This window comes from Cuculus canorus, chromosome 1, assembly GCF_017976375.1.
Source record: "Cuculus canorus isolate bCucCan1 chromosome 1, bCucCan1.pri, whole genome shotgun sequence".
In the NCBI taxonomy this organism is placed as follows: domain Eukaryota; kingdom Metazoa; phylum Chordata; class Aves; order Cuculiformes; family Cuculidae; genus Cuculus; species Cuculus canorus.
In genome coordinates, this window is record NC_071401.1 from 36,384,911 (window position 1) to 36,407,719 (window position 22,809).

Genomic DNA, 22,809 nt, shown 5'->3' on the forward strand with positions numbered 1-22,809 from the left:
TGAGAATCTTCCCCACTGTGAGACAATGTCTATGAGAAACTACTCTTGTAGAAAGTAAATCCTCTTTTCACTTTAAGATTCTACATGACTGAGTTATTGAATATGGAAGTATCAGTAAGATGTCGTATCAGTAAGATGTCCATTGCTGAAATAGCGTCATGTGCAGGAACAAGTTACAGTATTTGTCTGTTCACTTTCGTCTGACATATGACATGAGTAGTAACTAGTCCCATTTAAGTGAAAGATGTTGTGATCTGTGATCCAAGATGTCATGCAAGGACTGTAAACACTGCAAGGCATACTGTAAGCTAACATCAGTTAAATTTCAGATGGCATACTTGAATGCTAACACTTCATACAGTGTAATGGTTTAGCCACTAGCAATTAGCGCAGTGGGAAATTTTAAATGACCAGGTGTTCTCCAAAATCTGAAGAGTAGAACAGACTTTTTGAGAGGAAAGTTGGTAAACATTTTGGGTTTTTTTTTTTTCTTTTCTTTCTCTAAACTCGATTTAATTTTGGTTGATAAATAGGCTTTTCTTTCCCTAAGATAAAGAATTATCTCCTCCTGTAATAAAGTAGTGTCACAAGGAACAGGTAAGGTAGGGTCTTACTTAATGAAGTACTCCTCCTTTCTTATTTTATGTCTTTTATCTATTCATGTGGATCATTTCCATCCAGGAGAAGGGTAAAATTGTTGGCCTATTGTTAGGTAACAAGACTACTGCCAAAATGCCTGCTTTTCGTTATATATAAAATTGAATGATTCACACTTCACGCTTTTGTAAATGTGGCAGCAGAAAAACACTGGTAGAAAAGATACATGGACTATAGCTATTGTTACTGCTCCTTTAGATATTTTTTTTTAAGGTAAAAATGAAAATCTTAAAACAGTCAAGCTAACATGTTCTTTAAACAGTTTGATAATTTTTCACTGTTTTTATAAACAAACATAATAGGATGACAAGCAAACACAAACAGAAATTTAGGAAAGGCATGACAGGCTTTGACAAGGAAAAAAACAGTACTGTCTCATATATTTAATGAAGCTTATGGTTTTGTTTTTAGATTCTTAAGAGAAAATGTAGTTAATATACAGCATAGTTGCTTGTAAGATGAGAGATTACTTATAATATGAGACAATATCAAACTTGAAGGGTTGCAAGCACATCAGCAGCAAGTCTTTTAGAATTTAAAATGAACTTTGAAAAGGGTGTGGAATGGAAGGGAAACAAAGGCAATCTATTTCAATAGATTTAATGCAGATTATTTTGTGGGTGTAGGTAGGATTAGTCACCTGCGTGTTGTAGGGTTCATAAGCTGCAGTTATGCAGAAAAATGATTTGAGTTTTTTTTCTATTTTGTTATACACCATACAGAATATGATATATCATGCTGTTGAATGGGGTCTAGAAAGTAACTGTTCAGGTTACTGATCAAATATGGTGCTTGTAAGATACTTGAAAATGTTCTTTCACTTTGGTCAGCGCTGTAAGATGTTAGCTGGAGTTAGTGTCCAGTTTGGGTACAGTATGAAAGGTGCGTGGGTGGGGAAGAGGGAAGTGAAAAAGAAGTTAAAGTAGAGAACTAGAAAGCAGCGTGACCTTTTAGGTAAAGGCTAAAAGAGATAGTGTTTAGTTTAGAAAGGGAAGCCTAGGAAATTCACATCTTGAAGTATTTGAAAACTATACTCTCCTATTATAGCTGTCTTTGAGACTACTTCATGAGCAGTATCTATAAAGGTGCGGTCAAGGAATTTACACCTGACTTCTACACCTACTCATGCACCTACCTTCAGAAAATATATTCAGGTAAATTTATTTTGCTTGTAGGTTTAATGTGTGACCAATATTGAAAATAACTATAATGTCCAGTAGATAAATTACTATATGATTTGTAGGCTAGCACATAAATACTGTATATGTGAGTGTAATTATATTGCAGTAACAAGGAGAACAGTGTACCTCAAAGGAAATGTATTTATATCATGGATCTTTTCTCTGAGAATATTATGAACTGTCCATTTGTAAGCTGTCTTGTCATATCTCAGTCATAAAGCACTGGTATCTTACGTGCCTTCTTGCTTATTATTACATGAGATCAGCTTACTTTTTGCTGCAGTCCTTCAGTTTGAGACTAAGAACTGATAAGATCCATGGGGAGGCAGAAGATAGGGAAGGGAAAGAAAGAAATGAACCATTCACCCATTAGAAGTGTTATATATGCTTATCTTACGGCTTCAGTTATTTTAGATAAATGAGGAAACACATCATCGTCGTGGGTTAATTAAAAATGTCGACAAATAATGGCTATACTTACAATGCCACTATTTGAAGACAAAATGAACAAAACAAAGAGAGGCAAGCTGGAAAGGAGAGCATTTGCAGAGATCCTTGCCTTTGTAACTGTCATTGATAAGGTGAAACCTCAAAATACGTAATAAGGTTTTGCAGAAGCTTTTTATCCAGTGTTGATGGTAAAGTCAATTACTTTCTCATTATGAACTTTGAGGTTCAGAAGACTGAAAAAAACCCGTTCATTTTGATGATTAGGAAGTATTTCTAAAAACAGTTAACAGGCTTCAGTAGTGACAAGTACTTTAATGATTGTTTTATTGGGGGTGGGGGAATGGTGAATAACTCAAGTTTGTATTTATGGTGGTGCTGTTTTTCCTTTGTCTGAATTTTGATATGATTACTGGAATTTACTTTGCTGCCATGCTTTGTATTTCAGTTTTTCAAATGTGTCCTTTTGTTTTGGCAGAGACTTAGTTGTTGTCTGATGGTAGACTTGGCTCTTCTATGCAATGGAATGCCAGAAGCATCACGGCATCACTTTGTACCTTGCAGTAGTAATTTAGTATAAACACTATAATTGCTGTATTTACCTTCATTTTAAAAGACGGAAAACATAGTTATAAATTACATGAATTTAGAAGGCAGTAACATAATTTTGAGTGCAGGAGGAAAAGGGAAACAGTACTAAATTGATTAAAAAATGAAATAACCAGGGTGATTCTGGAACTACATATTGACAAATACATGCTTATGAAGATGCAACCCAAAATTTTGACAGCAAGGTAATAATTTAAAATTCATGCAATTTTATGCCTATCAAGCCTTTTTTTAATGTCATTTTTATGTCATCAGATGACTCAAGTAATACTTAAATACATGACAGCCTTACTACCATCCTTCTCCATGTCCTAATTCTAATCCTGCCTTTCTTTTGTGCTTGTCTTGAATAAGAGAATGACTTCTGTTACTGAAGGGTTTGTTTGGTCAAGTTTCAGTGTTGACTTCCAATGAGAGCCAACAGAGATGGTGATTTTATGGGCGCTCTATGTGAACTGCAGACTTCTAGCATTTAGTCAACTAAGTGGGGGTGGAATCCTAAAGCTGGATGACTGATGATATTAGTAGACTGGAATGAACTCCTATGTTCCTGCCAGGATTTGAACAAAGTGACCTTAAAAAATCCAGCCAAATAAAATCTCGAAGCATCCATTGCAAAATGGCATTCATATTCTTAGAAGCAGCTATGTTACACTTAGAACTTGTGCCTGATTTGGGGGTAAAAACTAAGTTGATATCGATAACACAAAGACTTAGTTGCCTGCATTTATCTGTGTGATAGTTTCTTACAGATCTGTTTCGGTATTGCAGTTGTCATTGATTCCCAACTCCTTCCCAAGTCATTAGTTGATGAAAATACGTATAGAGTTACTGTACAGTAAATTACCACTTCATTAGTTGTGTTGCATATGTTCAGAGCTAGTCTTGGTTAATTCTTGTCTGGCTTTTTTATAGAAAGCTGAGCTCTATAATCTGTCATGTAATCAGATTGGTTACACAGAGGCCACATACATATCAGCTGTTTGCTGTATGTCTTATAAATGTTAGTAAATTAAGGTATTGAATTATAAATGAATTGGAACATGTGAAGGCATGTGCCTTGAGCTTATGCTGAGGCAGCAACACAAACTACAGCATTGTTCATACTCTCAAAAAGGTGAACCTACCACACAGTATTAGGTGTATTCTGCAGTGGGATTTTGTATCTTTATCTCTCTTTACCAGTATCAGCAACTCACTTGAAATTTTTATGTACTTAAATGTAAACTGTGTATATTAATTAAGTTTACTTTCTAAAGGATCAGCTTTCAGTTTATAGAAGCTAAATACCTTTTGCTCCAGTGTATGAAAGAAAACAAACAAAACACTGACCTAAAGGGCTGACAACAATGTCTATGAAATTGAACCACGAATCCAGTTGAATTTAAACCCATGGAAATAATTTGTGGGTATTTTTTGTATATATGTGTGTATGTGTGTATATATATAAACCCAACATGGAAATACAAGTGAAATGCATTAACTGAAGGCAACATAACTTTAGGTTATTTAAAACTAAGCCTATATGTTTGCATATTAAAATGTAATGTACAGGTACAATTCCAAATAGGATGGGAAGACATCCATGAAAGTGAACTGAATTACAGCTTTTGCTTCAAGAAGTATTCTAGATCAGGTCAGCTGTAGCTTTGCCTCACGGTGTCTTGAAGTCCAAGGATGGATGTTCTGCAACCACTCTGGGGAACCTGTTTCTGTGCTGCACTATGTGACCTGTGGTAGAAGCTTGCATTAAAAATTAAACCACTTGTAATTTTCAGCTTTTATTACTGGAAGTTATGTAGAACAACACTGGTACTTAGTAATTCTGATTAATTTTGCATTATTTCATGAAGTTATGTCTTGCGTTGTTCAGAAAACAGATCCTAGTATTCTCTGTGTGTTTTGGATGGCTACTGAGCCATGAGGTACTGATGAGAAAATAACTGCCTGACTGCATATTGTTTGTGAATGATAACTAAGTTAGAGTTCAGGACTGCGTGTTGCATTATGGTTGTTTTCTTCTCCTTGTGCAGTGCTTCATGTTTATTAATGTTGCAATTCACCTGACTTTTTATCCTATGGTCACAGAGGGTAGTAAGCTTTAGATTCTGGTGTCTTCTAGAACTATCTTCAATGATCTCCAGTTGCCACCTTGCTATCCAATGCTTTGTCTTAGTGCTTGTGGGAAGCAGTGCAGTCCAATGGAATATATCCACTGTTAACTAATCCTGTAGAAGAGGGACTGTTGCATTCATACTCTTCCGTGTTTCAGTATGTGAGACAGGATTCTTCTTTGTTCTTGTGCCTTAACAGTTCAGTATCTTTAAGTACTTTTGGTGAAGGATGTTAATAAAAGCTATTTCAACAACAGTCTGCCCACCACCCCCTTTGCTCCCTTTCTCCACTGCTCATTTTCTTCATCTTTGAGAGAAGTCTAATAACTGTGGGTGGGACATCTTCTGTCTGCCAGTTGTACTGTCCTCACTTGGAAGCTCAAAGGGTTCTCACGAGCCTACTAAGTCTAGTCTCTGTTATATAGACCCTTACAAGCAAATTCATATGAACTGTAGCTACTAGAATTCCATGTGATAGCTCCTTTTAGAAATACTGTGTGATGTTTTCCTGTTATCCATTCTTCTGGTAGAGATGTTGATTTAAAGCATGTCAGCAGATTTGTATTTTGGCTCTTGCAGAGCTTTGGGGTGAATGCTCACTGTTCTCGGTATGGTTTTTTTTGGTATTGCGGTATTTATTATAAGACCTTTCATACTGTAATAGCAGTTTAAGAAACTTGCTTAGATATTTCAACAATAAGTTTGGTTTGGAAAGCTTCCAAATCTCTGTTGTAGAGATTTAGTTTAGAAATAAATGAAAAAAGGCACCATCAACCCCCCTCCAAGCTTATCTATTTATACCTTTTTCTTCCTTTATCAATCCTTTCACATCTCAGTCACTTAAAAGACTTGTCATCTGTCAGGTTTTTTTGCATCTGCTTTCAAATGTCTTTATTATTAGCTTTTATCATATTAATCCTTCATAATATTTTTCATCAGTCTTTCTTTTGGCTGTGTTTTTGGTTGGTTGGTGTAATTAACTTCCCTTTTCCTTTGAAACATGTCTATTAATTTGGCAGTTTTAAATATAAAACTCACTACCCCCTTACCATTTTGCCTAAGCCATCAGTAAAAATGGCCTTTAAATAAAACTCTCTGGGAAGTCACAGAACCATTAAATGTTTATTTTGTCATGAAATAATAATTCCTCGCAGATTAAAAATAATTTTTTATAGTATCTTTAGTATCTATTTTTTTCCTGAGCTTTTGGCTGTTTTCTTGAACTTGATAGCGATTTCTTTCACTAGCTGTAAGATTCTGTATATAGCTGTCCACATGGTGAACTAAGAGCTATATACATTTTTAATCTTCACCATAAAAAGATAGTATGCAGCCACTGAAGCAGAATAGAGTTCTCAGTTTGACTCAGACACTCCCTAGTCTTATTTCACCACCACTACGCATGTAAGTAATTTCTGTGTCTGCAGTTTGATGTGATTGATGATTACCTCTGGGTTATGAAACTTGGTTGGTTACTTCCAGTAGAGAAAGTTATGCTCTGTGTCTCTTGTGTTTGTGAAGGATTGAAGAAGTAGAGACACAGTCATGGGTGAGACGGGCAAAAGTTCCTTCTAGACTGATGCTAAGCAGCTGGTGATTGCAATCTTTTATTTGGGGAAAATTATGTTCTCTTTCATCCTTTCAGTCTACTTAATTCCCTACTTCCTAACAAGTGCTTCAGATTTTGACATCTTTAGCATGAAAAATGTATATTTTGTTAGATAATTTTTGAACGTAAACCGCCTGTCAAAGTATTTATCAGTAGCTTTTGCAATAGTTTTAAAGCTGAAAATAAAATGTCTCTTTACTTTTATTTATACAGACCTTGAGGGTAGTTACCTTTACATATACTGACAGTGCTGTTAATGCAATTTAAAAGTATATCACAAATAATGCCCTAGAAGTACAGCTGTACAATTTATTAAAACCTACCACATGCAGATCTGACAACTTAATCTGTAGCTTTTATGCTGTCCTTCAGTGATTTCTTACCCTGTTTACAGATGCCAGTGAAAAGAGATGAGTGTTACAACATTCAATGAAGGCCATGTAATTTGAGCTTTTTGAAAGCATAAGGAAGTAAACTCAACAGCTGCACAGCCCTTTCAGAGAGTATCCTGTTTAGTAGTTTCTTGCCTATTCAAGTGAGGCTTCTCCACATGCAGTTCTCCCTTTCTCAGTTGCTTCCTTGGAGAAGAACAGTGGGTGTCCCAAAACCAGCCTCTTGTAGAACTGTGTGATAATAGAATCATAGGATAATTTGGGTTGGAAGGGACTGTAAAGATTATCTACTTCCATCCCCCTGTCATAGGTAGGGACACCTTCCACTAGATCAGGTTGCTCAAACCTCTGCCAACCTGGCACTGGGTGCCTTGAGAGATGGTGCATCCATGAGCCCCGTTCCAGTGCCTCACCACACTCAAGGTGAAGAATTCCTTCCTTATATCGAATTACCATTATCATTTGTTCTGTCACTATGTACACTTGTAAAAAGTCCCATGCTGACTTTCTTACAGGCTCTGTTTAAGTATTGAAGGGCCTCAGTAAGGTCTTCCTGGAGCCTTCTTTTCTCCAGGCTGAATAACTCTGAATCTCCTAGTCTTTCTTCATAAGAGAGGTGCTCCAGCCCTACGATCATCTTTGTGGCTAACCTCTGGACTTGCTCCAACAGGTCCATGTCCTTTTTATGCTGGAGGCCCCAGAGCTGCAAACAGTACTCCAGGTGGGATTTCAGCCAGAGCAGAGAATCCTTTCCCTCGACCTGCTGGTCACATGTATTTTGATCTAGCCAAGGATAACAGATGGCTTTCTGGGCTGCAAGCTCACATTGTTGAGTCATGTTGAGCTTCTTATCCACCAGCATCCCCAAGTCCTTTTCTTCTGGGCTACTCTCTGTCCATTCTCCACCCAGCCTGTATTTGTGCTTGGGATTGCCCCAACTCAGGTGCAGGACCTTGTGCTCGGCCTTGTTGAACTTCATGAGGTTTGCATCTCTCAAGCTTTTGGATGTCATCCCTTCCCTCCACTGTGTCGGCTGCACCACATAGCTTAGTGTCACTGGCTGACTTGCTGAGGGCACACTCAACCCCACTATCTCTATCACCAACGAAGGATGTTAAAAAGCACTGATCCCAGTACTGACCCCTAAGGAATGCCAGTTATCACGGGTCTCCATTTGGACATTGAGCTGTTGACCACAACTCTTTGACATGTCTCCATGATGCCGAACTCCATGATATCTAACTCCTGTTGTTTATTCCCTATGCTTTGTGTGTTTGCATAAAGGCACTTATGTTGGGTGCCAAGGAAGCTGACTTACTGGCTGGAATTCCTTTCCTTTTATCTTCAGGGACTTTTCTGCTGACCTGTGATCCTTCTTCAGTTAATGGGCATCTATTTAATGGCACGATGATCAAACTGGTAGGAGTGGCATGGATTGAGGTTGCTCTCCTCAGGCAACTTAGTTTAAAGCTCTTCCTATCCTGATGGAAATCCTATGACCAAAGATGGTCTTCCCCTTCTCTGACATCAGCCCCCTGTAGACTAGGTTTCGTAAAGCAAGTCTCATAGTCTAAGTAGCCAACCGCTGTCTGTGGCCCTAATTCTGTAGCCATTAGTAGATTTGCCAGAATTGACTGGCCTTGTCAAATCCCATCCTTTTGACTGGATGGATTCATGAAAAAACTACCTGTGCTCCAGAGTCCCTAACTGCTGCTCCCAGAGCTCTGTAGTCCTTCTTGATACCCCTCAGACTGCTTCTGGGTATATCACTGGTGCCCATGTAAAACAACAGCAGTGAATGGTAGTCAGTGGGATGCACCAGGCTCAGCAGCTTCCTGATGGTATCCCTGATACAAGCCTCTGGTAGGAGGCACACCTCACTGAAGAGTGGGTCAGATTGGCAGATGGGTGTCTCTTTACCTCTCAGAATGTCTCCCATTACTATCACCTGTCACCTTCTCCTAGCTGTGGTAGTTCTTATCCGGGGAGTAGACAGTATTGCCTTCCTTGGTTCCAGCATCTCTCCTGATGTGATGGGTGCTTCCTCTTCAGGCTGCACAGCGATGTAGTGGTTCTGCAAGGGCATCTCAGGCTTCAGGGGAAGCCTCTTTGTCCTACTTGTCCTTGTCCTCGCAAGCTTCCACTCTTCTGCATTATTGTGTGCCCCCTCCCTTCTATGTGTGACAGTGGGGTTTTTTCACAGTTTGGCTGTGGGCTGTGCACCCACTGTGGATTTTGCTTGGAACCAGCTATCTAACTCCCTCTCGGCCTCCCTGATGCTACACAGCCTTCTCACCACCCCCTACAGCTCAATCACCTGCTGCAGGAGCTCCTCCACATGAGCATACCTTTTGCAGACAGCTCTGCCCCTGCCCCAGGGGAAAGGTCTGGGCGCTTCCTGTAGTCTGTGCAGCCTCTCCCCGCAGCAGCTCTGCCTGCTTGGAGGCATCAACCACCACTGAGGTAGATGGTGCCGCTGAAGCACCATCTGAGCTGTGCAAACAGACATTTACTAATTTCTAGGATTTCTGACTTTTGTTCAAGGCTTTACAAGTGATTATTTTATGGTCTTTTGTTGTAAACTGAGATTTTTAAAATAAGGTTGATTCTGGTTTTTACTTTTGCTTATGCAGTTTAGGTGAAGCATTGGGTAAGTGAAGTATATTACTTTTGGGAGAGAGCAAGCATAGAGTTTGAGGCTTTCAATGGTTCTGTTATTTGAGATGAGTAATGTGGCTGTAAAGGTGTTATTAAGTTTAATGTTTGGCTCAAGCACAAAGTTTTTCTTAATTTTTCTCTTGTGAAATCCTTGTGAAAGATGCGCTGCCAGTCGTATGATATAGTTTTAAACCTTTTTGTGTTTTTAAAAAATAGATTACATTCCCAGTAGCAACAATTTTGTAGAAGAAAATAGATTTGCAAAAAGCATACGTTGCACTACATATCACACTGTGGGAGGTACAACTATGAACGCCTCACTAACGCAAGTGTTAAAATATCTTAAAATGCATGTTCTGTCTGTAAGAACTTGATAAAGAGTATGCTGAAGACTTACTTTTGATAACTTAATTTTTGGAACAGAGTAATTTCAGGGAGGCTGGAGGGGGGAAAAACCCAATACATGTGCCAGTAATTAAAAAGAAGAGTGGTATGTGGGTCTGGGAAGGTGTAAGAGAGAATGATGAACTGTCAGGCTAACCTAATAATAGACTAATACTTCTGTTTGCATGTCAAATGAATGAAAGAGTAATTCTAAAACTATCACTGGTTACCCAAGCTTTTGTATAAAAATAGTCTTTGTCTTTTAGAAATGTGGTTGAAAATCCATGACACAAATACAGACTTTGAAACACTCAAAAGTGTTGCAATGAGTGCTTGGATGCCTTCTGTCCTTGGTACCTCTAGCAGAAACCTGCTTGCCATCAAGTCCCACCTTGGGAGCTACTGACTCCAGGTGTAAAGCTGCTCTCTTCTTCTATCCTGTATTGCTATAGGAGAGGGGAACACTGCTGCTATGGAGAGAGCAGTTGCGTCCTGACTCCTCACCTCTCTGCTTTTTTTGTAGAAGGGAAGGAACTGGCACTGCAGCAAGATCAGAGAGGCTGGGTGAGAAGAGCAGGTTCCTGAAGAAGCAGCACAGTGGGTGTTTGCGTTGGACCTCACATTCAGATACCAGACTAGTATTGCTTATAAAATTAAATAATTTTTTTAGTATTTCATATTGCATATGTTTAGGACTGTAATGCTCCTAAGTTATTGGTCTTTATCCCATTCTTACTGGAAGTTTCAGGTAGAAGTAATCTAGAAAGAAGCTAATGCTTTCAGGTTTTTGTTTTGGTTTGGTTTTTTTTTCATTTGTTTTTGTGTGTGGCTTAAAAAAAAAGCACCATGAACGCTGTTTCTTTTTGTTCTAAAAACACTTTGGCTTTCCTAGCTGTTTTTTTTATTGAAAGTCAAGCGTCATAGACATCTGAGAGAGATTTAGGCCTTAAATTTTGTCAGCTAAACAAGTGAGAACTTGAGCTTGGGAATGCATATTTTAGTAAGTCCTTTCTGGGGTTTCAACTTCACTTGGGTTGGAGACTGCACTTAAGGAAGCGGTGTATTCCTAGGAGTGAGAATTTGGGTAGCTGGGGTGCGAGTTTAACTACACAGGCAACTGAAGTGTTGTAGTGGTTGCGGAGCAGTTTTAGGAATGTAAGTAATATTTTAAAAATAAGCTGAAGTACCTTGGTGTCTGTTCATCTAAATGCTTACCTACTTGCAACCTGGATTTTGTAGTCCTATGTGCTTTCTGGCTGGTGCAAATAGTTTTTTTTTGCTAGCATCATTTATCTTAAAACTTAGTGAGTTTTGAATAGTGATGTAGTACAGCAAGTTCTGTTATTCTAACTTCCTGGGTTTGCCTCTTTAAGGAGTAAAATAGGGAAACAGTTTGGATTAAGTTCCTACACAGCAATTATAAAACTGACATGACTGTTCACTGTCAAATCTGAGGCTACATGAGGGCATCTTCTAGGTCATCTTTTATTTGATGTTGTCATTAAATACCTAGATGATGAAGAATGAAGTACGAAGCTTAAACACAAAATATAGATTCTTAGGAATGCAAAGCTGTGAATGTGCAGGGTCAGAGTTCAAAATGATGTTAACAAATTGGAGAAGTGATAGGAGAAAAAAAATATACTTGGACAGCAGTCATCATTGGTGTAAGTACAAGATACAGGGGAAGATATACCAGATGCACAGGATAAAGAGCAAGAGGTAAAAGATATAGGAAGTAAGTTTTTAAATATGATTGTGTCGTGGTTTAGCCCCAGCCCAGCTAAATTTCAGCAGCTAAAACTGTGCATTTGGACTCCCAAGCCCCTTCTCCGCTACCCCCAGGGGAAGGGGAGAGAGAAATGAGACTTGTTGTTTGCAAACTAAAACTACATCTTTAATGAGATTATTATAATAATAATGAAAATAATTGGAAAGTAATAAAATACTTACAAATATATGAGATTGCACCCCCACCCTTTGACTGTCTGTCACCACAAGTACTGCAGAGCAGACATGAGGGAATGGGTCCACAGTTAGGAGTGGGCTGAGCTCCAGGGCTGGATTCAGGAATGCATGGATCTGGGATCAGGAGCAGTCAGCCAGATGAGGTCCTCAATGGACATCTACCATCACAAAGGAGGACTAGACCCTCATGATCTATCAATTTCATGCCGAGTATTACGTATATGGGATAGAATACTCTGTTGGTCAGTTTAGGGTCACCTACCCTATTTGCCTGTCCTCGCTGGTGCAGCCCTCTTCAGCCAGCTGGACAATGGCCAGGCCTTGGTTAAGTGTTAAGCATTGGCTTTTTTGCATAACAGTGCCTTGTGTTACCACTTCTAGAGAAGAATACTGTCTCAAAAAACATGCGGTTAGTTTTCAGAGAATGAAGTTACTTACAGCAACTTAGTTAAGAGTTACTGACTATAATTTAACTCGGACCACAACAGGTTGCAAAAAAGGTAGGCATGGTTGTTTTGCCATAAATGTGCAGAAAACAAAAGCCAACAGAAGGCAATGCAGCAAGGTTGGATCTAGGGCAAAACTTCATTTTTCTGTGTGTGGGAATATTGATAGTAAAATTGCCGAGAAAGCCACTGAATTTACATTTCTCATTCCTTACAGATGTTTGCTTTGTAGATAAAGGAACAGTTGACCCTGTTTTTTGCAGGGCTTTTGAATCTTTCTAAATCTTCCCTATTCTTCTTCACCCTTCAGTTCAGTTCCATTTTATTTTGTCTAGTAGTTTGTGTAGTACTACATTATTCTTTAAATAAAAAGCTCAGAAGTTTAAGGGAAGAGCAGTGTCACTTGCCTTCCCACTATTGCTATGTAGATTGTAGGATACGGAGAAGCCTTCTTTAAAACATTATGCTAAATATGAAAATCAGATTTTAAAATGTGTTGGGCTTTTTTAAAAACAGCTTTAATGATAGCCCCTCAATAAAATTTGTAACATTGTAGTGTAATTTCTTTATACGACTGAAATTCAGCAGAACGTTTTGAAACCTTATTAAGGGTACTTTAAGTTTTTATTATAAAAGAGTATGAGAGATGTGTTTTTTCTGCTGTGGAACAATACTGGCACCCAGTGGTGGATTTATACTGGTGCATTCTTTGAAGCTGCACTTCACTTTAGTGGTAAAATCGTCCTCCCTTCTTTCACAGTGTTACCAAGTAGGAGAAATTTGAAAGCTGTCTGCAGTTTTTCTTTTTTTCCTTTAAAACCGTATTTTTTGTGTGACGTGATTGTATAAATCCGCTTTCATAGCGAAATAGTGGAAGGAACATTCTGATTTTTGCATGCATGCACTGAAAATAGCTATATAAAATTTACTGTAAAACTTACAATATTTTTTTATGTTGCTGACACTGAATTGCAAGAAATACTGTTAGCACAGCTTGTATGTTCTGCTAATGTCACAGTGATTCTATGAAAAGTTATGAATCTGAAATATGTAAGTTTTATAGAGCGTGTTTATTAATATTAATTTCACTTGCTTACTACTTTCCTTCAAGAAAGCTACTTCTTGATAAAATGATAATTATAGAGATGATAGGAGGATTTCTAGAAAAATGTAATATGGGATAGAAAAAAGACTGAAGATCTGTGTTTGTGCATGCAATGTTAATTGCAAGTAGAGAAAACATACTTCTCAAGCAAGCTGCTTATGAAAAATAAATATTATTAGGGAAGTTGTTTGCCTGGTGGATTTAATTCTAGAATAAAGCTCTTACTTTAAACCTTTTAAAGTGTGTGTGCTTGCACGTACACATGTGTTTGTCTGCAGATCAAGTATTTGATCCAGCAGTTTGTAGCAAACAAGCGAAATGCATCTCTCTTTAATGTCACTGATTTCTTTAGTGTTTCAGACATAGGTGGTAGTAGTGTAGCAGTACAGAAATCGTGCCTATTTAGGCTACGTCAGATGTAATCTGTTCTAGATGAAGTAAAGAAGATAAAATAAGTAGAGGGGTGGTTGAGATTGGTACTGTAGAGTTATAGACTTTACGAATGGGAAATACCAAAAAGGAGAATGTGCACACCTGTAATATGCAAAAATGAGTTATTAAATTGATACCATACTTGATAAGAACGAACAGTGGGAATACAGCTCTCACTGATGTAATATGTTTTACTGTGCATTATAAGGGAAGAATTACTGAAATCTCTTTTTCATACAAGGTTGCAGAGAACATTTTGACAGAAAAATTGCGGATTTGGATTTGTATGTGAAAGGTTCACATAGAAAATGCTGATTCATTAGTGATGGCTTTGTTTCAGTGTTTCATTTGAAGGGGAGGTAAGAATCTATGTACTTTCTAGGAGATGTTCTTCTGACAGGCTGTTGCTAAGAGGATTGTATTGCTACATGTCTCGGATGAGTGCAGCTGAGGTGGGGAGGAAGAATAGGTGAGGCATATCCCTTAGATTTTTTCAACATTATACTTGCTGAATTGCAGTAGAAATATTTATTTTCCTCTCTCTTCTGGTCTCCTCTCCCAAGGGAACACTCCACAAATAACCATCTCAACCATCTGTGGCAGCTTTGTGCCCATTTGGTTGTAAACTGATTTTATTTCTTTTTTTTTTTTAATTTGTATTAATGTTCCAAGGCCACAAAATCCCTGCGTGACTCATGCAGCATTACTTGCTATAATTCCTTTGAAATCAATTCAATTGTCTGCACTACTTCAATTTATAACATTGGAGACTGTTTTGAAACATGTTGCACAAGAAAGAAGTCTAGTGAGTACAGTTTGTTGTTTTGGGGTTTTTTTTTGTTTGGTTTTTTTTTTTTTTTTTGGAAACCAAAGGTGGTTGTTTTGTTTTCCTCAAAAATATAAACACATCTTTAGGATGCTTATGATTTTAGTGGATGAAGCCAAAAATTAAGCTGCCTCTTGGAGCACAGTTGCCTCCTTTTAAGTCTTTCAGAGTGATCTTCCAGGCTGGTGTTATCTGCATTGTATGTTGAAAAAACAGTTTGTCTCATTGCTGTCAGTGTAAGAAGATGTCAGTGGTCAGCTGCTGGCTATCCTTTGACTTCTTGGAGAGCTTTGTGGAGCTGGACTTCTTCTCACTCTGCGCTTCTCACTGATTTGTTTTATCACTTATTTATTTATTTGCTTCTTCACCTTAAGCAAAAGTGTGCAATTCTGGAACATTTGTTTAAGGGGAGAAGAAAGGGAAATGTGTTGATTGTGACAGCAGCATGTCTCTGCCAGGTTATATTCCCTGTGCTTCCTTGCCTTTTAAAGAAAAGAGGGAGACAGCTTGAGGTGGAGGTATGGAGAGCAAGAATTGGTGAGGACGCTGTTTGTACAGCACTGCCAAGTACCTCTTGGGGATTAGGAGCTTTTGAGCTGCTTCCAGCAGCCTGGTCTGGTTCTTGGGTGGTTTAGACTTGCTTCCTACCCCTTGGCAGTAGGAAATATGTTGGCTTAATGTAATAGGATCACATTTTAGTTCACCTTTCATTATCTAAGGTTGTGATAGGTCATGGTATTGTACAAAACGTGCAGAACGGGTAATGTGGAGTTGTGAGGCACTCAAATAAGTATAACAGAGACACAGAGCTCCAGGCTGTTCTGTTTGACTCCAGAGGAGGTTTTTTTGCTGTCTAGTTTTATTCAGGGTCAGATTTTTTTCCCTTCGTCTAATGCAGGGAACTAAGAGATTGAGTGGCCTTGTGCTGTAAAGGTCCTACCTACAGCATATCACATGCCCGTATTTAGTTGTGGATGGATATATTTTACGTGGTTATGAATTTGTAATTTAGGATTTATTGACAATATGAGGTAAATCAAATGATTAGATTTTTAGTAACACTGATTTATAAACCAATTCAATATTTAGCCAGGTGATTGTATGGAATCTATTGTAATCCAAAGAGCAACTTAATTACAGCTTTGAAAGTTATAAGATTCACTATTTGCTGCACTGTATAAGTACATATGCAAACACAGATATATAGGTACCCAGAGAAATACTAGTATTTAAGCATAAAAGAAGTATGAATAGCCGCAGTTATAAACACATATATATATATATATATATATGTATTTAGGCACACTGACAGAGAGGGATAGAGATAGAGTCAAGTAGAAAGGCTAGCCTGAGTTAAGATTTGCGTCATGGAATTAGTGAAATACTCATTCCATGCACATAGGCAGTCCTTGACAGGCAATAATCAAGTGTCAAGAGGTCATCTTTGCCTTGGCCTTTTCATTTGCTGTGTCAGCAAACCAATTCACATGCTGTACCTGAGAGACGTACCAGCTCAGAGGAGGTTGCTGGACTCAGCCTGCTGTGATCCTGATCTCAAAGGGCCTTCCATGAGATCGCTTACTTAACAGCACTTGAGGTAATTGACTTTGGTCAGATATTTGAATATTCATTTTGATGTTTTAGTATTCTTTTTCACCACAGCTTGGAAGATGTCCTTCTGGCAGCTTTTACCAGTTGTATCAGACCGCCTCACTTGGGCTACAATCTAGGTATTTGGCATATTCATGTGTTAGTGCGTGACTGATGGTCACTCAGGCTGTGAGGAGCCTTCTCCAGAAATACAGGAGCCCTTGGGCACAGAGAGGCCTAAGTGGGCTGGACTACTGCATCTTTACAAGAGATAGTGTATCCCAGTGTGCCTGGTCAAGGTGAATGATTATCAGTTTCCTTCTGCAGGCAATAAGGGAGTTTTCTTCCCCGTCACAGCAGTTTTGAGTATGTTAAAAAGGTGCCTTAATGTCCTGAATGACTGCCTCTGTACAATGGGAATTTTACCCAACAAGCCTGATTTGACATGTGCCTGGTTTATACTGGATCAGCAAACAGCCTGGGGGAAGCACCGATGGTATTGCTCCAAGTCAGCAAGTCAGCCGGAAGTTCTGCTGAGTGATCCAAGCATCTCACCTCTAGCCTAGCTGTGGGTCACGCTACCACAGGCAGATAGAATAGGGGACACCGTTTCCTTTGGAGCCTGGAAAAAGAATTTTGCACTTGATAATCTGTATGTTATAGAGGGAAGGATTATGTCAACAGAAAAGTTAATTTTAACTGTTTTAACTTCCTTTACTTGCTTGAGAGATGTAGGTGTATGTTTTTATGTATAAATATATTTATTTTTAAACTTTTTTTTGTTGTTTTTTGAAGACTATTTTAATAACCATGTTAATCCATCTTTTGCTGGTAGGCTTTGATGTTTGCTTAAATCAAGCTAACCGATGTCCCCAATAGCATTTTTTGCTTGGTGCCTCTGTTACAATGGCAGACGTTTCAGTCAGATGGGCAGTGTTTCTGTTAACTACTGCTGCTTATATTAGCACAAGTAAAAAATAAGTAATCTTTTCCAGTGGGTTTCTCTTTATCTTTCTGTTTCAATAAACCTCCAAAGTAATGAGACAAACTGAACTGAAAATTTACATATAAATTTTTATATAGAAAATTATAAACTGGAAACTTTGACTAAAGCAGAAAGGGATTTAGACAGCTGTGACTGAGACTTCACTTTGAAGTAGGAAAAAAAGCATGACTCAGCAGTGAATTTTGTGATAGCAGAATTAATCAATTTGTACAATCTAGGGAAGATTTAATTCTGTGTCATATTCTTTTCATTCATTCTCTAAATTTTTTTTTTTTTTTTTCTGGCTGGAAAATGGTAGTGCTTACATCTAAATACTAGACTAAGAAAATCCCAAGAGAACTGTGGTCCTGCTAGCTTCAGTACAGTCTGAGAGTGACTTCATTTACATTAGAAGCAGAGGAGGAGGAATCTTTCCTTAAGTTACCTGACAGTCTGAAACCCAGCTTGTATGTCTTATACTCCCCCCCAACCACTGGTGTTGAACTTACCTTCAGTTTTATACTGGAGGTGACAGAAGATAAACTTGTAGAGTTTATGATACTGCTCTTTCTGGGCAGTCTGTTGGTGTAATTGATCCACAGTTAAAGCCTTGAGAGATAGTGCCTTTAGGATGTATCTGTTCTGGTTTTCTCTGGCGTAGAATGGAATGGTGGTGTACTTTAGCTCCTGACTCCAGCTAATGAGATGCATCTGCTAATTCATAGCAGTTACCTGAGTCTTCACAGGTCATAGTACACAAGCACAGAGTCTCTCAGCTGGGAAATCCTGCATTCCTGTGCAAGCCACCAAATCTTGCCACCCTATGTTCTTCTTAAGTGTCTACCTGTTATTAAAAAAAAAAAAAAAAAAAAAAAAAGATTGTTTCTTCTTATGTTTTTATATATGGATTTTTTTTCCCATTCAATGCATTGGGTTGTTTTGGTTTTGTTGGTGTTTTTTTTTTTTTCCTGCAATGACGGTCTGTTCACTCAGAGCTTGCTGGATATCAGTGTCTGACTCGAACAGTTAGATTCCATCAAGTGTCTATGTTAGAACACAACTGGGTTCATTAATTATCTGGGAACACTGGCAGGGCTGGAGAGGTAATGTTAACATTTCCTGGGCTAGAATCCAAAAGGCCTATCAAGTGTACTTTCATTCAAATATTTTCCCTTGTTTAAATGTTCCACTGTAGATGTTATGTCTTTAAAAAGAAGTATTTCTTGATGCAGTCAGGGATATTTATTTTTATCATTTCTAAATGTATATTCAACTTTTTCTTTTAAATCATTCTTTTATTCTATTGGGAATGGTGATTTCTTGGTAGTTATTTAAATGTTATTTAGGCGAGTACTAAGTTTCAGACTGAGTATCTAGGAAATATCAATTATTTAATGATTGCTGTGATGTATTTAAATAAAATGAAGAGCTGTGGAGAGAAGGCAGATTGCCAGCTACATAAAACTGAAACCCAAGGCTTCAAGTAGGAAATGTTCAGCAAAATGAATAACAAATGTCACAATTTCCAACCACTCAAGTTAATCTTTTTTTTTAAAGTATTTTTGAAGGTTAGAATAGGCTGGCCGTTTTGAATTGGTTAGTTGAATCCATTTAAAAGTTCATTAGTTTTCAGATGAACAAATTTATTGTATTGGAAGATATTTATCCTGGAGTACCATCACCAATGCTATTTCCAGATGTTATTGTGGAGGCAATTTTCTATTCTTATTTAAACTTTTTCGGTATATTTGACTATTGATACACTGTGATACACTTAGACTTCTATCACTTGCCTTGTAGCCCAGGCAAGCGAGAATATGTTTTATAGGACAGAATCATAGAATCACTCGGTTAGAAAGATCTTTCAGATCATAGAGTCCAACCATACCTGTCCTGCACTAAATCAGATTATCAGCACCTCATTTACCCATCTTTAAAATACCTCCAGGGATGGTAACTCTACCACCTCGCTGGGCAGCCTGTTCCAGTGTCTGTTAACCCCTTTGGTGAAGAATTTTTTCCTGATGTCTAATCTGAACCTACCCCGGAGCAACTAGAGGCCGGGGTTATCACTTGGGAGTGATAACCCTCACTTATCACTTGGGAGAAGAAACCAACACCCACCTCACTACAACCTGCTTTCACTGTAGTTGTAGAGAGCAGTGTCTCCCCTCAGCCTTTTTTCCTCCAGGCTGAACAACGCCAGTTCCCTCAACTGCCTCTCACCAGCTTTGTTGCCTTTCTCTGGACTCACTCCAGCATCTCAAAGGATGGCAGTGTCATGTGCCCCAGCCCTTGAGGGCTTAACCCTACAGTCTTGCTCTTTAGAAATAGATGTGAATTTGTGTTGTGTGCGAGATGGGGTTTATTGATTTTGGTTTGATTTGGTTTTTTCCTTGCAAGTGCATGAGTGAAAGTATGTCACTTAGACCAAGTAAAGACCTTTTTGATTTTGAAACCAGGTTCTCATAATTTCAGGTGGATGAGAGAAGCTGGGCATCAGGAGGGTAGTGTTACTGTCTTTGACATAATCAGATTATGGTCTGTTGTTGTTTTGTAAATAGAGCTTTTTAAAATTCTTCTAGTATTTATGGAAGGAGAAATCTCTTACTCAATCTCACCTTAGTGAAAAGAGACCCTTTACATGAAGCAATTTTCCAAGTATTTTTAAACCTATTGCTTCACTAGCACATAAGATACAAACTAAATATAGTACTTGTATCTACAGAAAACGTTTGCCTGCTAGATACATCATGTGATACTTTAATATTTTTTTTTTCTTTAACAGGTATCTTTCAGATGAAGGAATCGAAGCTTGCATAAGCTCCTCTGAGAAAGTCAATACTAATGACATTATCCTAGTTGCCCTTAATGTAAGTTATGACATGAAAGGTTTTTTTTTTTGTGACAAATCATGCTAATGGATCGTGTGTAGGTTTGTGTGGCTAATTGTGTACTATTGTCTGTGGTTTTGTTTACATAAAGGACTGAGTATCTGTCTCTCTCCTTGCATGTGTGAGTTGTCAGTGGAAGTAACACCTATTCCACTGTGAAACATGGGGGAGAGAAATGATCATAATTGCAGTAGGAAAATATTTTTACTTTCATGAAAGTAGAAGCAGTAATAAAATCAGAAGTGGTGTGTACTGACATGACTTTGAAATTATAGTACAAAATACTAGTTTGCTGGGACAGATAAAACACTTGGACTTAGGCATGATGTTCCTTAAAGCATATTCAAACTAATGGTGATTTTTTTCAGTGATGTATACATATTTATGTAACTGCAAACAGTTTTTGTCATTTACTGTAGAACTCTGAGTCAGCAGTCATTATTCCTGCCAACAAGTATGTACACAAATATAAAAGATGCAGAAAGAACTTGGAAGCGAAAAAACTTAGTGCTTATAAGGATTTGACAAAAGTGTGCATATGACTTCCTGTTTTTCAGAATTCTAATATTTGCATTGTTGGTAAATATTAGTAAGTCACCTCCCTTTCAGGAACAAGGGGAAAAAACCAGCTACTCATTGTGGGTATTTGTTACTTATTTTTAATTTATTGTATCAAAATCATGAGAGAGAGTTTTGAGAATTATACATTTTCTTCTTCTAAAACCTCAATCATCCATACTCAAGGTACAAAGCGTGTATGCACTGTATGTGGATTTATGTCAACTTTTTCCTTGTAATAACTGCATGTAATTCCAAAGGGGAAAAAATATGTAGTAGAATGCTTAAGTGAAACATATTCTTTCTTAATGAAACTGAGATTCATTAAAGGACTACTTTGTCTATCATCATTGAGTTTCAGCCACTCTTGCTTTAAGAAATTACTCTGAAAAAAGTATGCCCTCTGCTCCTTTAATTTGTACTTTGAAGCATGTGTTTAATCACTCATGTATACATGCACCAATTCATGTAATTAATTTGAAAAGACATAAAGCAAAATATTAATGCAAAAATGCAAATAATTAATGAAACGCATGCAGAGGGTAAGCATTTGGTTTTGAGATCATAGTAATATGTCTCTCTCTCTCTCAGTATGTATCTGAGAATGCATTACTGCTTTATAAATGAAACCAAAATACTTCCATTTGCTGAGTATCACCCTGAATGTAATTATATGCTAGAACAAGTACTAATGAGATCATTTATGCATCTATGTGTTGTATTTCTGGTTTGTTTGATAGATAATAAAAATAAAATAAACCAGAAATGTTATGCGAATACTGCAAAGCCAGTTTGAATTGCCTATCAGTATTTTTTGTCAATAATTCAGTTGTTTTGATGCCCAGATTAAGTTGCCTGTTGGGTAAGTAGGGAATAGCAGCATGGCTCAAGTGACAGGATAACAGTGAATTTAGATTCCACATCTTAGTCAAAGAAAGCATTTGTGCATTTCTGTTGGAGCCACATTTCAAGCAGAAGAAACCAAGAAGTCAGCTGACCTTTTTTTGTGTGTGTATATGAATTGCTTAAATAAGTACAAAATAAAAACCTTCAGTTCTTCAGATGTTTCTATTTGGTATAAGATGGTGCAAAGAGTTTGCAAAAGCTGTGTCCCCTTTCTGCTGCTGTGACTGCAAAGCATCTAGCTGGAGACTTGTCAATTATATGAATATGGAACATGTGGAAACAGTTTATGGAAGCCTGTTGTGATATTCAGAGATAGATAACTGCAGATTACAGATTAGCTCCCTCAGGTGAGCTGAGACTGAAAAGCAAATGTGCTTTCTTATCACCATCTACGCCTGTTTTGTGCAACTGAAAATGGGTTGAGCATTTGTACGCTCTAGGTACTCAGAGCTAGTAGAATAAAAGAGCAGTCCTACAGTTAGTTTTCTATTTGCAAGGTACCAATGTTTCTCGCTGTAAAAGAGAATAAACCACTAATTTACAATGTTTTAGATACTAAGATGGAGTGTGGCTCAGTTCTAGAGTAGGATGCTGGAGCAGTAGTCCATTGGCGTATATTGATGGCAAGTTGGTGTACAAGTTCCAGAAGTAATTAGAATTAACCCTTCTTTTGGAAGTTTTTATGATCATAATAAAAAGGAGGATTTTCGGCTTCAGTACTGTAATCTGTGTCAGCATGTTCTATTTAAAACAACAGGCTTATTTCAAGCAAAGGCGTTGAGAAACCATAGGTGTTTTAGGCTGCACTGCTGTGCTTTATTTTTTTCCTCATAAAACGTATAAATGCACTAAAAATCTAATGTGCAAAGTTTTGAATAGTTTTATTCCATTTCCTATTTTTACGTGCTGCAGCTTTTAGCCATTCAGTGCATCCTTTTGTCACACATTACTCTGACTAATATGCTCGTCCAAACAGTGTTAGGTGAGGAAAGTGCTTTTGTGGAGATTTGTTCCCTTGATCATATGAACTCTTTAGTTTAATGATGTC

General features: G+C 37.8%; 1 protein-coding gene across 2 annotated transcripts in view; it reads left to right on the forward strand.

The window, feature by feature from the left end:
- Window positions 1-22,809, forward strand: part of TDRD3 (tudor domain containing 3) — a 104,013-nt gene that overhangs the window by 27,198 nt on the left and 54,006 nt on the right. For both annotated transcript variants that reach the window (XM_054069587.1, XM_054069597.1), the window contains exon 2: window positions 20,192-20,276. In XM_054069587.1, the coding sequence (XP_053925562.1) occupies window positions 20,192-20,276 (85 nt within the window). The remainder of the gene's footprint in view (window positions 1-20,191; window positions 20,277-22,809) is intronic.